A 16,842-nucleotide genomic window follows, 5' to 3' on the forward strand; every position below is an offset into this window, starting at 1 on the left:
CTTTTTTCTGCTGCTTCTAAATACACAAGAGGAGGAAGAACATGTTAAATCCTCTGCTGCAGTCATTACCCTCCTAAACAGAGCCCCTGTACAGACATGATCCTACCGTCCAGAAGACGTTTGCAGACACCAGGAAGCAGCTATGTTTCTGTCTTAGGCAGGAGAAATGAAAAAAAAAGATGGCTTGAATGCAAAAAGGTCTCCAGAAGCTAACTTGATAGATAAAAAGGTCAAAGACTTTCCCACGTTTACTTCTGGAGAGGATGAAATTCATGTAACACTAATAGAGAACAAACCAGTACAACTGATGGTATAGTACAACTTGGTTAGTACATCTAAATTTGCTCATACTGCATATGTGATGCTAAAGGCAGACACTACAGCAGCAATGCTAACACGTAGCATAGTAACATGACTACTGGGAAGCAGCAATGCTAACATGTAGCATAGTAACATGACTACTGGGAAGCAGCAATGCTAACACGTAGCATAGTAACATGACTACTGGGAAGCAGCAATGCTAACACGTAGCATAGTAACATGACTACTGGGAAGCAGCAATGCTAACATGTAGCATAGTAACATGACTACTGGGAAGCAGCAATGCTAACACGTAGCATAGTAACATGACTACTGGGAAGCAGCAATGCTAACACGTAGCATAGTAACATGACTAGCAGGAAGCAGCAATGCTAACACGTAGCATAGCAACATGACTAGCAGGAAGCAGCAATGCTAACATGTAGCATAGCAACATGACTAGCAGGAAGCAGCAATGCTAACATGTAGCATAGCAACATGACTAGCAGGAAGCAGCAATGCTAACATGTAGCACAGTAACATGACTAGCAGGAAGCAGCAATGCTAGCATGTAGCACAGCAACATGACTAGCAGGAAGCAGCAATGCTAACATGTAGCATAGTAACATGACTAGCAGGAAGCAGCAATGCTAGCATGTAGCATAGTAACATGACTAGCAGGAAGCAGCAATGCTAACATGTAGCATAGTAACATGACTAGCAGGAAGCAGCAATGCTAGCATGTAGCATAGTAACATGACTAGCAGGAAGCAGCAATGCTAGCATGTAGCATAGTAACATGACTAGCAGGAAGCAGCCATGCTAACATGTAGCATAGTAACATGACTAGCAGGAAGCAGCAATGCTAACATGTAGCATAGTAACATGACTAGCAGGAAGCAGCAATGCTAACATGTAGCATAGTAACATGACTAGCAGGAAGCAGCCATGCTAACATGTAGCATAGTAACATGACTAGCAGGAAGCAGCAATGCTAACATGTAGCATAGTAACATGACTAGCAGGAAGCAGCAATGCTAACATGTAGCATAGTAACATGACTAGCAGGAAGCAGCAATGCTAACATGTAGCATAGTAACATGACTAGCAGGAAGCAGCCATGCTAACATGTAGCATAGTAACATGACTAGCAGGAAGCAGCAATGCTAACATGTAGCATAGTAACATGACTAGCAGGAAGCAGCAATGCTAACATGTAGCATAGTAACATGACTAGCAGGAAGCAGCAATGCTAACATGTAGCATAGTAACATGACTAGCAGGAAGCAGCAATGCTAACATGTAGCATAGTAACATGACTAGCAGGAAGCAGCAATGCTAACATGTAGCATAGTAACATGACTAGCAGGAAGCAGCAATGCTAGCATGTAGCATAGCAACATGACTAGCAGGAAGCAGCAATGCTAACATTTAGCATAGCAACACGATGGGAGAAACTCAGCTAAAAGACTCCACCAAGCATCGGCATCCAAACCAAACACAGTTCAAACCCCAGCAGTTATACAGGAATGAAAACCAGGAGAGCAGCTCCGTCCACTTTACAGCTTCTGATAATTTCTCCACACAAACCAGGAGTCACATGACAGCAGAGACTCTGCTGGTTCCAGAGACGTCTGTCTCATCACCGTGGGACAGAAACTCTGGAGCTAGCACTACTTTACTTTTTTATTTTCTACTGTGGTCCAGGTGAATTTAGTCTGACACAGTAACACATATCTTCTGTAATAATCTCACACATCTTGTAGTTTTTAGGATTTGCTTAATTTATTTTGGGTTTGTTATTTCAGACAGGAGGCAGAATAAATAGGCTGGTGATGAAGACTTTAAAGTGAGTCCCTCCCTGAAGGCTGTATCCTCTACTCAGGTTGATACTCACCAGCTTTGGTGATGTAGAGCGGCAGCCAGAAGAGGAACGTATAACTGACCAGCTTAGCAAACAGCAGACACAGAGAGAACTCAATCACCCCCTGCAGACAAACAGCATCATCAGAAAACGACATGCATGTCTGAAATCATCACTCTGATACCGACATATTCTGGACTGATCAGTTCTGATCACTTGTGTTAGCTTCACTGACCGGTATCCGCAGGGCTCCCATGAAGCTGATGGCGGATGGCTCCGACTCGCTCTTCACCACCACAACCGGCTGGACAGGGACACATATGCTGTCCTGGGGCAGCAGCAGCTCTGTGTCGTAACTCTGATGGATGGCAAAGACAGATCAGGACTTACAGGTGAAGCTGGCTCTGACCCAAATAGCCAGGACACCTCTTCCAGGAAGAGAAACAAGTACCACGGATCCATACCACACCTAATTATAACCCCCCCAAATCATCTCAAATTAAGACTTTAATCAACTGAGTTCATTCCTGAGGGTCCAAACTGATTTTATGTGAAGGTTTTCTAACCATCACAGAGAAAAAGGATAAGGTAAATTAACCAGACTGGGACATGATGGGTTTTTAAAGATTGACATTCAATATAAAATGTCAAGTGTGACATCCCTGCTTTCACTGGTGGGAAAACACATGTTCAACTGGTTTGGGTTTTATGTGAAAAATTCTCCAACCAGCCATCAACTGGTCAAAAAATGTAAGTTAGAATCCCCACATGATGGAGAGTAATAACTGGTCATGTTGAAGCAGGAAGCTGACATGAAACTGATGGTACATCCAGTAGATTTGTTCCTGCCCAATCACACACTCAGTTCACACCTGCTCCAATTCCTCATCTCCATCTAACAGCCTTTAACCAGTTTGCTGTTAAAAACGGGTAAAGGCTTGCCTCTGATGAAATCCAACCACCAAATTTACCAGAAAGGTTCAAGAAACGCTGAGGCTAGATCCAAACGACTTCCCTGAGACAAACAGGTGACCAAATGTCAAAATCTAGCAGCAAGAAGGCTGAACAATTCACGCAGAGTCAGCGTCATGGTGGCACATGTTGTGGACAACATGTCTCAGCTAGGTCTCGGTCCTGTTGAGACTTTTGGATCCAGTCTCAGAATAACGTTACTCATCCCCCACTGAGGTGAGGGCTGCTGAAGCCAGCATCAAGAACCTGGAATCACAACTAACCTTCCTGCTCTGAACACTGTTCTCGCAGCAGTAATATTCCTATAATCTTATTCCTATAACCGTGTTGTTCTGTTGGCTGATTCCAGTTCTGTTATTCATACAGGCCAATGTCGACCCAACACCAGGAACAGGTTAACATAAGGCACAGCCAACACTTAAATGTAAAAATTCATCTGTATCCTTCTTGGATAGGTAGGACAAATGTTAATTCTGGTAGGTTAGATATTAACCCTTTAGAGATAAAAGCATACTGAGTTTATGGTGGCAGTAAACAGCTGAGGAAGTACTTCATGCTGTATGCTCAGCAGCTGCTGATGTAAAGTGCTTTATAAATAAAGTTGGCTTGGCTTGGTGTACTCTGTTCTCTTTCACTGACAATGAGCGCGTCCTCGCCAGCTCACTAGAGGGTCTTTTAACTCCACTTGCCTCACAAAGTTTGAACAGACCCCCAGACTCAAACACTGATGTCATGTGAATGAGACAGAACTAATCAGCACTGAGAAGAAGACAGCCATGCTGCCTCTACGGGTTTTCATTTGCGTTGTAGCTACAAGAACCTGGCTGCCATGTTTCTGTCAGCCTGTCCCAGCTGTGGCTACACATGTAGGTACTATCATGGAGTGGGAACGAGGACTGAATGAATAACGGATTCATTGTAAAGTGCTTGAAAAGTGCTAAAGAAATATAATCCACTCTTATAAACACCAGCCAGAGCAGGGTCACAATTAGCACATCCTGGAGATGGAGACACTGAAATCATCTGATAGACGAGACCAGAACCAACTGGACTGACGGAACCAAACAGAATGACATCTGACTAATGTTGAATTTAAGTAAATATGGGGCTAGACTTTAATGCCAGAAAAATAAACTATAAGACTGGCAAAGCTGCTGGGATCTGCGGGGCTGAGTGTCATTAGCATAAAGGGTTACATTATGGTCCAAAATCAGCTGCCAAGAGGTAGCATGTCCATTTACTTAATTCCAACACAGGACAACACATAATGTTAATAACAGTCTCAAACACACCTGGTTTTTGTTGTCCTTGTACTGCAGGTACACCTCTGTGTGTCCATTAGTTCTTTTCCAACTGTGAGCTGCCAACTGATAGAAGACAGAAAGAAAGTCATGATGACACAAAGCTGCTGTTACAGTGGTGGATTAACTGTTAACAGTCAGATAAATGTGAACTTTGGTGGGATAAATGTGAATATTAGTTGGATAAATATGAACTTTGGTGGGATTAATGTGAATATTAGTTGGATAAATATGAACTTTGGTGGGATTAATGTGAACTTGGTGAGATAAATATGAACTTTGGTGGGATTAATGTGAACTTGGTGAGATAAATATGAACTTTGGTGGGATTAATGTAAATATTGGTTGGATAAATATGAACTTTGGTGGTATAAATGTGAACTTGGTGGGATAAATATTAACTTTGGTGGGATAAATGTGAATATTGGTTGGACAAATATGAACTTTGGTGGGATTAATGTGAACATTGGTTAGACAAATGTGAACTTTGGTTGGATAAATGTGAACATTGGTTAGATAAATATGAAGTTTGGTTGGATAAAGGTGAATATTGGTTGGATAAATATGAACTTTGGTGGGATTAATGTGAATATTGGTTGGATAAATGTGAACTTTGGTGGGATTAATGTCAATATTGGTTGGATAAATGTGAACTTTTGTGGGATAAATTGGAATATTAGTTGGATAAAAAAAGAAATTGGGTGGGATTAATGTGAATATTGGTGGGATTAATGTGAATATTGGTTAGATAAATATGAACTTTGGTGGGATTAATGTGAATATTGGTTGGAAAAATGTGAACTTTGGTGGGATAAATTTGAATATTAGATGGCTAAAAAAGAAATTGGGTGGGATTAATGTGAATATTGGTTGGATAAATATGAACTTTGGTGGGATTAATGTGAATATTGGTTGGAAAAATGTGAACTTTTGTGGGATAAATTTGAATATTAGTTGGATAAAAAAGAAATTGGGTGGGATTAATGTAAAAGTGAACATTGGTTAGATAAATATGAACTTTGGTTGGATAAATGTGAATTTTGGTTGGATAAATATGAACTTTGGTGGGATAAATGTGAATATTGGTTGGAAAAATGTGAACCTTTGTGGGATAAATTTGAATATTAGTTGGATAAAAAAGAAATTGGGTGGGATTAATGTGAATATTGGTTGGATAAATATGAACTTTGGTGGGATTAATGTGAATATTGGTTGGATAAATGTGAATATTGGTTGGATAAATGTGAATATTGGTTGGATAAATGTGAATATTGTTTGGATAAATGTGAACTTGGTGGGAATAAATGTGAACTTTGGTGGGATTAATAGAAACTTTGGTGGGATTAATGTGTATATTGGTTGGATAAATGTGAATATTGGTTGGATAAATGTGAACTTGGTGGGATAAATGTGAATTTTGGTGGGATTAATGTGAACTTGGTGGGATTAATGTGAACTGTGGTTGGATAAATGTGAACTTTGGTGCGATAAATGTGAACTTGGTGGGATACATGTGAACTTTGGTGAGATTAATGTGAATACTGGTTCAATAAATGTGAACTTGGTGGGATAAATGTGAACTTTGGTGGGATTAATAGGAAGTTTGGTGGGATTAATGTGTATATTGGTTGGATAAATGTGAATATTGGTTGGATAAATGTGAATATTGTTTGGATAAATGTGAACTTGGTGGGATACATGTGAATTTTGGTGGGATTAATGTGAACTTGGTGGGATTAATGTGAACTGTGGTTGGATAAATGTGAACTTTGGTGCGATAAATGTGAACTTGGTGGGATACATGTGAACTTTGGTGAGATTAATGTGAATACTAGTTCGATAAATGTGAAATTTGGTGGGATTAATGTGAACTTTTGATGAGTAATGTTGCTTTTGAGACTGTCGTAACTTCAACTCTGACTGAATTAACATGATTCTGTTCGATGTAATAATTCAGATTAAAAAATCTGATGAAATGACAGGATTTAACTTTGGTTGCCACAAACGACTGAAGGATTGCTGAATTTAAAACAAGCCTTAGAGTTTAATCCAGATTCACAGCCACTGTTCGTGCAAAGGAAGATTAAAATCAGGAGCTGCTGAACCATGCCGAGGAGGAGTCAGGAATCCTCAGAGATTCTGTTAGGAAGGAAGTGCTTCCAGCCAGCTGTAGTTAATAATGGAGAACATCCAGTTCTACTCACATTTCCAGGAGATAAATTCTGAGCGTACATGTTTTTCAGGTCGTTGGGATCTGCAGAGAGAAACCAGGGTATGATTTGTTACCTTCATTATTTTTTTCCTTCAGCTTAAATTACTTTGCATCTGAAGATTAGATTCTTGATGGTTTTAAAGTTAAAGTTTTAGGTTTCGGTATAAAGATGCCACACTCACGCTCAATGAGGAAGAGGAAGCAGACCACGCCCATGGCTGCGATGATGAGTCCTGGTACGATGAAGGACAGGCCCCAGTTAGAAGAGACCCAGTATCCAGCGATCAGAGAGCCCAGGATGTTTCCCACTGAGGTGTGGGAGTTCCACAGGCCCATGATGAGTCCACGCCTGACAGCAGGCCGGGAAGGAGCACACACACCAGTCAGGACGGTACTGACCCCATGTGTACGCCCACGCTATCACAAACAACAATAACTTCACCATACCTTCCCTTTCCAAACCAGTTCCCGATGCAAGTCACCACACTGGGCCAGCCGGTGGTCTGGACCAAACCATTGGCCACCTGAAACATCACAACAGGTGGATCAACATCTCCTGTGCACGTGTAATCAGACCACATGTAAAGGGAAGTCAGCTCGGTGTATATCCACAGGTGAAAGTAAAGCAGATCTCACCTGGACAAATATGTAGAAGGCCAGACTGTGGACGTTGTAGACGTACCCGAGTCCAAACAGGCAGGTGAAGAGGCCGCTGCACAGCATCCCCACGGTGAGGTACAGTCGGATGGGCAGCCGCTCCCCAATGATGCCGCTGCATGGAGGAACATGCTTTTAGTTTAACTCCTAACCCTCATCAAGGAGATGGTGTCACGTTAAGGAGCCACCAAAACTATCTGACATCACGCCACCAGTCAAGATGTTGGTTTTCATGTCTTTAGTTTGAATGGGAATCTTTCAAAGACACAGTTTGCCCGACTGGTGTCAGCTGGATCAGAAAACAGAGCTGAACAGTTCAGCAGCCGGACTCTTCTCCTGTGAAGCCATGCTGCTGTGATGGATGCAGGATGTGGTTCAGCATCGTCTTGCTGAAATCTGCAAGGCCTTCCCTGAAAGAGACGTTGTCTGGATGGGAGCAGATGTTGCTCTAAAACCTCCATGTACTTTTCAGACGTCACCAAGTCGAAAACCTTTGGGTCAAAACGTGTTCCAGGCAGCTTCTGTGTTGGTGTTTATGGACAATATACAGAAATAAACACTATTTAAGACAGTTCATTTATTCAGCCAACACTTAGTCCACATGTTAATATTGATGTTTGCCTCTTCAGGAGGGAATCCAGTAGTTCTGGACCTGACTGCATCATAACGATAAAAACATCAATCTTTAGTTAAACAGCCGTCTTCTACTCGCAGCTCCAGATGAAAACCGCCTTGCCATCTTGTCTCGGAGGTCGACTCCTAACAGGGTCATACTGTAGTAGGAGGAACTGATCTGTCTTCTTCTTTGGTTTGTTGGAGCAGAGCCAGGCTTATTCTGCATTCATTCTTCTGCTTCTGTTTTCTTGTTTTTACCATGTTTTGTTACCCAACCCGTCCGTCTGTCTGTCTGTTAGGAACATAACTCAAACAGTTATGGATGGATTTTGGTTTCATTTTCAGAAATAATGGAACAAAGGAAGTGATGAGATTTTCGGGGGGGATTTGGATTACCGTCTGGATCCAGGAATGTTTTTAAGGATTATTTACGATGAGGAGATAGAGGTAAATCTGCCATTACAGCTTCTAACTCATCAGATTTCAACTGATGTCTGCTTTCAAGATGACATCATGGTAGATGTAAGAATCAGATGTTGTTTGACCCGGATTCTGGTTTTGGTGATCCAGAAGGTTAGAAATATAGGGGGTACTGGGTGGGCTGCTGGGTCTTTTGGGGTTTGTCTCGGGTGAGTGACCCTGTGGTTTAGTGGAGGTCTGCGCTCCAGACGAGTTGCTGCATCAGATTCACTATCAGCTCATATTCGCCATCACAGGGTCAAATGTTGCTGATCTCGTCCTGGGAGTAAACCATGAGTTGACGAGATCTGGAGCTGGAGTGGAGGTTGTGAGACAGGTTTCTGCAGGACGGAGGTGAGCTGATTGTTAGCTCCTTAGAGAGGTTTCTCACCTGAGGTACATCCCCACCGCGTAGGCACACAGGAAGGAGTAGTCCATGGCTCCCAGCAGCTGTTTGTAGTTACTTTTATCTGAAATACATAAGATGTTTTTTCTACATCAGATTAATCTCAGAACATTTCATCGGTCTTTTAATCAGACAACCAAACACCTCTCCAGGAAATAAAAACATCCCATAAAAATGAAATAAAACATAAAGGATGAAGTCAAGGCTTCATGGTTTTATCACGCAAGCTTCAGAAAGCTTCTGAAACCTCACAGAACCAGGGCGACCTGCTGATTGGCTTCAGTGTGGCTTCCTGACACGACAAAAACCTGCTTAACATGTCAGAAGTCCAGCAGACACCAACCAAAAGGTTTCCAGCTGCAGTCCATGTCGCTGTGCAGTGACGGGACGTTCGACACCACAGTGGTGAGTTCGCTGAGCGACGAGCAGTTCCTGTGGAGCTCGCTCTGTCGATGAGAAGCAGCACATGGTTCAGTTAACCAGAAACAACATCTGGGTCTACCACTGACATCCTCCTAAAACACAGCTGAAGATATCGATCGGTGATCAGAAGCTGCTTTCCCTGCTGACACCGAGAAGAAAACGCTGATCACATGTAGGAAAGTTTAGGAGTTGTTATGAATATAACGAGCTGACCACATGAACTGTTCCTGTGACTGATTACTGCAGCAGAATGTTCCAGAGAACTACCGCGTGGACCACATAGACCCGTCAGCTCAGTCTAAGCCGAGCAGACCCGTGAAGTCAGAGCCGGTCGCCGTGTCCATGTCTGAGTTTATGTGGTGAGAACGGCAGATTACGGCCAGACGTTGGTTGCTTACCTTGACGATGCTGATGGGCTTCCTGGAGAGGTGGAAGCTGGTGTAGAGGAGGAATGTGAGGATGAAGGTAAGAGCTCGGTACCTGGAGGAAGAACAGAGGAAAGCAACGCTGAGAACGAATCTGGACCTTGGTCCTTAATGAATGAATGAATGAATGAAAAATACTTTATTAATCCCAAAGGGAAATTCAATATTGTAGTAGTAGTAATTTTTTTTTTTAAAACAATCACATTAATTAATTAAGGGCTTTGTTCTTCAGCCTGATAGCTGCTGGAAGGAAGGATCTTCTGTATCTCTCTGTCTTGCATCGGACTTGAACAAGCCTCCCACTGAACACACTCTGTTGTTTCGTCACGGCGTTGTGTAGAGGGTGTGAAGGATCTTCCATTATCTTCGTCAGCTTGTACAGAATTCTTTTTTTGATGATCAACTCCAGCGGCTCCAGAGTTACTCCAAGCACAGAACCGGCTTTCTTGATCAGTTTGTTAATTCTTTTCAAGTCTCTGGTTCTGATGCCGCTGCCCCAGCAGATTGCTGCAAAGCTGATTGCACTTTCAACAACAGACCTGTAGAACATTTGCAACATTTTAGTGCAGACGTTAAAAGATCTCAGCTTCCTTAAGAAGTAGAGTCTGCTCTGACCTTTCTTGTAAATGTACTCAGTGTTGCTTTTCCACTCAAGTCTGTTGTCCAGCTGAACTCCAAGGTACTTGTATTCCTCCACCACCTCCACCTCCTCTCCCATGATGGAAACACTTCTATGTGTGTTCTTGTTCCTCCTGAAGTCAACAATCATCTCCTTTGTTTTCTTGGTATTCAAGATGAGATGATTGTCACCGCACCATTTCACAAACTGACCGACCAGTTCTCTGTACTCTGCTTCTTGTCCATCACTGATACACCCAACAACTGCTGAGTCATCAGAGTATTTCTGCAGATGACAGAACTCAGAGTTGTACTGGAAGTCTGAGGTGTACAGCGTGAATAGAAATGGTGAAAGTACAGTCCCTTGTGGTGTTCCAGTGCAGCTGACCACCATCTCAGACACACAACCTTTCAGTCTCACAAACTGTGGTCTGTTTGTGAGGTAGTCGTAAATCCAGGTGGTTGTGGAGGGATCCACCTGGAATTTCTGCAGCTTCTCACACAGCAGAGCAGGCTGAATCGTATTAAAAGCACTTGAGAAATCAAAGAACATGACCCTCAAAGTGCTGCCTGACTGGTCCAGATGAGAGTGGGCTCTCTGAAGCAGGTATATGATGGCATCTTCAACCCCAAGCCCATTACGGTATGCAAACTGTAATGGGTCCTGAAAGGTGTTCACCTGCTTGCTGAGGTGAGCCAGTAAGAGTCTCTCCAGGACTTTCATGACGTGAGATGTCAGGGCGACTGGTCTGTAGTCTTTTGGTTCAGCTGGTTGTGGTTTTTTAGGCACTGGAACAAGGCAGGATGTTTTCCACAGCACCGGGATTCTTCTCTGGCTCAGGCTGGTGTTGAACAGGTGCTGGAGAATCGGACATAGGATGAAAAACTACAGATTAAAGCGTTTTCCTGACTGGCTGCTCTAGTTGTGATCGTGAGCTTTCTGGAACGCTGTATGTTTTTTAATCTTTGACTCAGATCCAGGTTTTCTAACAGCTCATCATGGAGTCACTGAAGACAACCTGGCGGCCGTTCTGCTGCTGGTGTTCTCAGATTTAACAGGTGGTGGACGTTTCATTCCCTCCTTGTTCTTTCAGCTCTGGGGCTGCTTGTTCAAAAGATTTCATCCGGATAAAAGCTATCCGGATTTGGGAATCCCATTTTTCTGGATGGCAGATCACGTAATCCAGCTTACTTTTACCCCAGTTGTTCAAAACAAAATAGGACTGGATCACAATGATCCAAAACCCACTTTTCAGGATCACGAAATCCGGATTTCCAGCATGTAGATCAACGTGTGCTGCGGCCATGAGAAGGCAGGTGGACGAGACGGTTGCATGTCTTAACTACTTGCGAGTGGCGGGAGCATGTTACATCATACGTGCATGTATTGTCCTGCAATCAATGCGACCAGGCGGACCGTCACCTGAGCCCCGTGTGGAGGTCCAACCTCTGGCTTTCTGTCAGAATGAGGGACGGATGGGACGTGTAGTGAGGGATGAAATCATTAGATGCAACACACAAATATAAGCACCTGCACCGAGTAAAAAGTTCTATTATTTGATCAGCTGTTTCTTCCTGATATCCGCCTGGTAATCCCGTCCTCTGCTGGGATCAGGATAATCCGTTTTTTTGGATCAAAGTTTTCCCAACCCAAACTGAGGGTTTTATCCAGATAACTACTAGGATTGGATTACATGATCCAAGTGGATTTCGGAATCCGGACTTCCCTTCTGAACAACTCATTTTCTGGATTTGATCCTATCCGATGACCGAAATCCGATCGGATTACGTTTGAACCACCGGTCCTGGGTGATGATGCTGGATTATATTTATATTTTAGCTGGTGGCTTTGGTGTCTGGCTTGACGACACTTTTCAGCGAGTGGTGGGCCTGCCTCTACACTGACTGCAGGGAGAACTGATTGTCCAGAACATTTAGCTGCTGTGCATCAGATGCAAATATCAGGTGAAAGTGCTGCTTCACCCTAATGGATACCAGTCAGTCAGACTTACCACTGGTCCCTGTTGAAGGACACTAGCAGGCGGATCCCTGGAGGAACAGGAGCCATGTTTGGATGATCAGGGTAACAGCAGCTGACACAGATCACCTCACACGGATCAGGCCTACGGTAAACATCAGCTCATTGCCATTTCACCAGGCAGGCAGGAAGCCAGCATGGAGAGGACATAAGGCTGAAACCAAAGTAGTGGATGGAAGGGCTGGTGCTTTGAAAGGAAATAAGAGAGGAGAAAACAGGTTGAGGAGGGAAATGAGGCTGTATCAAAAATTACTGAAGGAGAAGCCAACCAAAAAAAAGGAAACTGGTTCATCTGTTGGTTAACCCATCGGAGTAAGACATGCATCAGATCCCAGCGTTTTGGGTTGATCAAATTTCTATCAGAACTTTTACAGAGTTTTTCTACATCTAACTGCGAGAAATTTCTCCCGTCCAGAAACGTAAACTTGCGTATGTTTTGGCTGTGTGAACCCACAAGCCCGGCACCGAACCCACAATGCACTTTGCTCTGTAGTCCGCTTCCTGTACTTGATACAATTAAAGCACAATGAGACCCACATTTGTAGGCGGACCAGAATCCACTTCTTTGATCTGGATCAGAGTTCATTTGCACATTCACACCTTCCCAAAGGAAGAGAACTTTCCAGCAAACGGACTATGAGTCCAATCAGAAGAACTGGTGTGAATGCTCCCATAATCTCTGCTAGATAACAGACTCCAGGTTGAAATTATAGACTCAAATTACAGATTACAGACTGAGATCAGGGACTCAGATTCTGGATTCAGATTACAGACTCAGATTACAGATTAGAGACTTAGAGCACAGATTGACTGAAATTACTGTAAAATAGAATAAATCCTCCAAACTACGGTTCTCCTTCAGCCCAGCTGAAGTTCCTTGTTGGGTGTGTTTGTTTTAGTGACCCGCACACTTCACAGTTTGCTCTCAGCTCTCATGACAAACAGCTTCCTGGTTTATTGACAGCCTGTCAGTGTAACTGCAGCTGTACTCACCGGAACCACAAGAAAACCGAAACTGAGCCGAATCCAGGGACCTGTTCGGGCTTTAAACTATTTATTCGGCTATCAATTCGACTTTAACCCGCAGCGGTCCGGTGTTGGCGCAGATTCTGCGGCGGAAACAAGAGCTCGCATATTATACATGTCCGGAATCACAATGTTATGTTAGGATAAGATGTTATCAGTGGTTCCGGTGATTGCGGGTCAGATGTTCTGGATATCAGGCTCGCTGACAGAAAAACGACTCCGTGTTTATTCAGACTGACGTCAATCAACCTTCTGGCTGATAACAGCTAGCTAAGACACATCCAGACGGACTGTGGTCCGGTTCTGCTCTAGTTCTGATCTGGGATAAGTCCCTCGGCACATCTCCGGTTAGTAACTTACCCGGCAGGAAGAAAAGCCTCGAGCTCTGTTCGTGTATAGATCCACTGACATAAATCGCTCCACTTCCTTGTTGTGTGGAAGCTAGAGACTGTCACCACACACACAAACGCAAACATACGCACACACGCTTCTCTGACGTCATTCTGCCACTCCTTCAGTCACACGAAAAGACTCATTGAGAAAAACTTTTCACCTTGTTCACCTGGGAGAATAAACACCTTCCTGAAGATGTTTCTGTAAATAACAGAGCAACAAGTCTGAACTCCACCATCACCTGATCCCCGTCATCCTGCTGTTCACCTTCATCCTGCTGTTCATCTTCATCCTGCTGTTCACCTTCATCCTGCTGTTCACCTTCATCCTGCTGTTCATCTTCATCCTGGTGTTCCCCTTTATCCTGCTGTTCACCTTCATCCTGCTGTTCATCTTCATCCTGGTGTTCCCCTTTATCCTGCTGTTCATCTTCATCCTGGTGTTCCCCTTTATCCTGCTGTTCACCTTCATCCTGCTGTTCATCTTCATCCTGGTGTTCCCCTTTATCCTGGTGTTCCCCTTTATCATGCTGTTCACCTTCATCCTGCTGTTCATCTTCATCCTGGTGTTCCCCTTTATCATGCTGTTCACCTTCATCCTGCTGTTCATCTTCATCCTGGTGTTCCCCTTCATCCTGCTGTTCACCTTCATCCTGCTGTTCATCTTCATCCTGCTGTTCACCTTCATCCTGCTGTTCATCTTCATCCTGCTGTTCATCTTCATCCTGCTAATCATCTTCATCCTGCTGTTCATCTTCATCCTGCTGATCATCTTCATCCTGCTGTTCACATTGATCCTGCTGTGGACCTTCATCCTGCTAATCATCTTCATCCTGCTGTTCACCTTTATCCTGCTGTTCACCTTCATCCTGCTGTTCATCTTCATCCTGCTGTTCACCTTCATCCTGCTGTTCATCTTCATCCTGCTGTTCATCTTCATCCTGCTAATCATCTTCATCCTGCTGATCATCTTCATCCTGCTGTTCATCTTCATCCTGCTAATCATCTTCATCCTGCTGTTCATCTTCATCCTGCTGTTCACCTTCATCCTGCTGTTCATCTTCATCCTGCTGTTCATCTTCATCCTGCTAATCATCTTCATCCTGCTGTTCATCTTCATCCTGCTGTTCATCTTCATCCTGCTAATCATCTTCATCCTGCTGTTCACCTTCATCCTGCTGTTCATCTTCATCCTGCTGTTCATCTTCATCCTGCTGTTCACCTTCATCCTGCTGTTCATCTTCATCCTGCTGTTCATCTTCATCCTGCTAATCATCTTCATCCTGCTGTTCATCTTCATCCTGCTGTTCATCTTCATCCTGCTAATCATCTTCATCCTGCTGTTCATCTTCATCCTGCTGTTCACCTTCATCCTGCTGTTCATCTTCATCCTGCTGTTCATCTTCATCCTGCTGTTCACCTTCATCCTGCTGTTCACCTTCATCCTGCTGTTCATCTTCATCCTGCTAATCATCTTCATCCTGGTGTTCCCCTTTATCCTGCTGTTCACCTTCATCCTGCTGTTCATCTTCATCCTGGTGTTCCCCTTTATCCTGGTGTTCCCCTTTATCATGCTGTTCACCTTCATCCTGCTGTTCACCTTCATCCTGGTGTTCCCCTTTATCCTGCTGTTCATCTTCATCCTGGTGTTCACCTTCATCCTGCTGTTCATCTTCATCCTGCTAATCATCTTCATCCTGCTGTTCACCTTCATCCTGCTGTTCATCTTCATCCTGGTGTTCCCCTTTATCCTGCTGTTCATCTTCATCCTGGTGTTCCCCTTCATCCTGGTGTTCCCCTTCATCCTGCTGTTCACCTTCATCCTGCTGTTCATCTTCATCCTGCTGTTCACCTTCATCCTGCTGTTCATCTTCATCCTGCTGTTCATCTTCATCCTGCTAATCATCTTCATCCTGCTGTAAATCTTCATCCTGCTGATCATCTTCATCCTGCTGTTCACATTGATCCTGCTGTGGACCTTCATCCTGCTAATCATCTTCATCCTGCTGTTCACCTTTATCCTGCTGTTCACCTTTATCCTGCTGTTCATCTTCATCCTGCTGTTCACCTTCATCCTGCTGTTCATCTTCATCCTGCTGTTCATCTTCATCCTGCTGATCATCTTCATCCTGCTGATCATCTTCATCCTGCTGTTCATCTTCATCCTGCTAATCATCTTCATCCTGCTGTTCATCTTCATCCTGCTGTTCACCTTCATCCTGCTGTTCATCTTCATCCTGCTGTTCATCTTCATGCTGCTGTTCATCTTCATACTGCTGATCATCTTCATCCTGCTGTAAACCTTCATCCTGCTGTTCATCTTCATCCTGCTGTTCATCTTCATCCTGCTGATCATTTTCATCCTGCTGTTCACCTTCATCCTGCTGTTCATCTTCATCCTGCTGTTCATCTTCATCCTGCTGTGGACCTTCATCCTGCTGTTCACCTTCATCCTGCTGTTCATCTTCATCCTGCTGTTCACCTTCATCCTGGTGTTCACCTTCATCCTGCTGTTCGTCTTCATCCTGCTGATCATCTTCATCCTGGTGTTCATCTTCATCCTGCTGTTCATCTTCATCCTACTGTTCACCTTCATCCTGCTGTTCATCTTCATCCTGCTGTTCATCTTCATCCTGGTGTTCATCTTCATCCTGCTGTTCACCTTCATCCTGCTGTTCATCTTCATCCTGCTGTTCGCCTTCATCCTGCTGTTCGCCTTCATCCTGCTGTTCATCTTCATCCTGGTGTTCACCTTCATCCTGCTGTTCATCTTCATCCTACTGTTCACCTTCATCCTGCTGTTCATCTTCATCCTGCTGTTCACCTTCATCCTGCTGTTCACCTTCATCCTGGTGTTCACCTTCATCCTGCTGTTCATCTTCATCCTACTGTTCACCTTCATCCTGCTGTTCATCTTCATCCTGCTGTGGACCTTCATCCTGCTGTTCACCTTCATCCTGCTGTTCATCTTCATCCTGCTGTTCACCTTCATCCTGCTGTTCATCTTCATCCTGCTGTTCGTCTTCATCCTGCTGATCATCTTCATCCTGCTGTTCACATTGTTCCTGCTGTTTACCTTCATCCTGCTAATCATCTTCATCCTGCTGTTCACCTTCATCCTGCTGTTCACCTTC

The 16,842-nt window shown here is 43.8% G+C and overlaps 1 protein-coding gene across 2 annotated transcripts in view; it reads right to left on the reverse strand.

The window, feature by feature from the left end:
- Positions 1 to 13,803, reverse strand: part of slc37a1 (solute carrier family 37 member 1) — a 33,116-nt gene extending 19,313 nt beyond the window's left edge. The window contains exons 1-12 of one of the 2 annotated variants that reach the window (XM_042001764.1): positions 13,677 to 13,803; positions 12,265 to 12,477; positions 9,608 to 9,689; positions 9,130 to 9,232; positions 8,772 to 8,850; positions 7,286 to 7,421; positions 7,097 to 7,173; positions 6,832 to 6,998; positions 6,642 to 6,691; positions 4,429 to 4,503; positions 2,400 to 2,522; positions 2,198 to 2,288 (exon numbers count right to left, since the gene is read on the reverse strand). In XM_042001764.1, the coding sequence (XP_041857698.1) occupies positions 2,198 to 2,288; positions 2,400 to 2,522; positions 4,429 to 4,503; positions 6,642 to 6,691; positions 6,832 to 6,998; positions 7,097 to 7,173; positions 7,286 to 7,421; positions 8,772 to 8,850; positions 9,130 to 9,232; positions 9,608 to 9,689; positions 12,265 to 12,320 (1,039 nt within the window). In that variant the 5' untranslated portion in view covers positions 12,321 to 12,477; positions 13,677 to 13,803. Of the gene's footprint in view, positions 1 to 2,197; positions 2,289 to 2,399; positions 2,523 to 4,428; positions 4,504 to 6,641; positions 6,692 to 6,831; positions 6,999 to 7,096; positions 7,174 to 7,285; positions 7,422 to 8,771; positions 8,851 to 9,129; positions 9,233 to 9,607; positions 9,690 to 12,264; positions 12,478 to 13,283; positions 13,455 to 13,676 lie in introns of those variants that run through there. The other variant, XM_042001765.1, reaches the window with a different exon arrangement.
- Positions 13,804 to 16,842: the final 3,039 nt, after the last annotated feature.

This window comes from Melanotaenia boesemani, chromosome 12 (genome assembly GCF_017639745.1).
Source record: "Melanotaenia boesemani isolate fMelBoe1 chromosome 12, fMelBoe1.pri, whole genome shotgun sequence".
NCBI classification, from domain to species: domain Eukaryota; kingdom Metazoa; phylum Chordata; class Actinopteri; order Atheriniformes; family Melanotaeniidae; genus Melanotaenia; species Melanotaenia boesemani.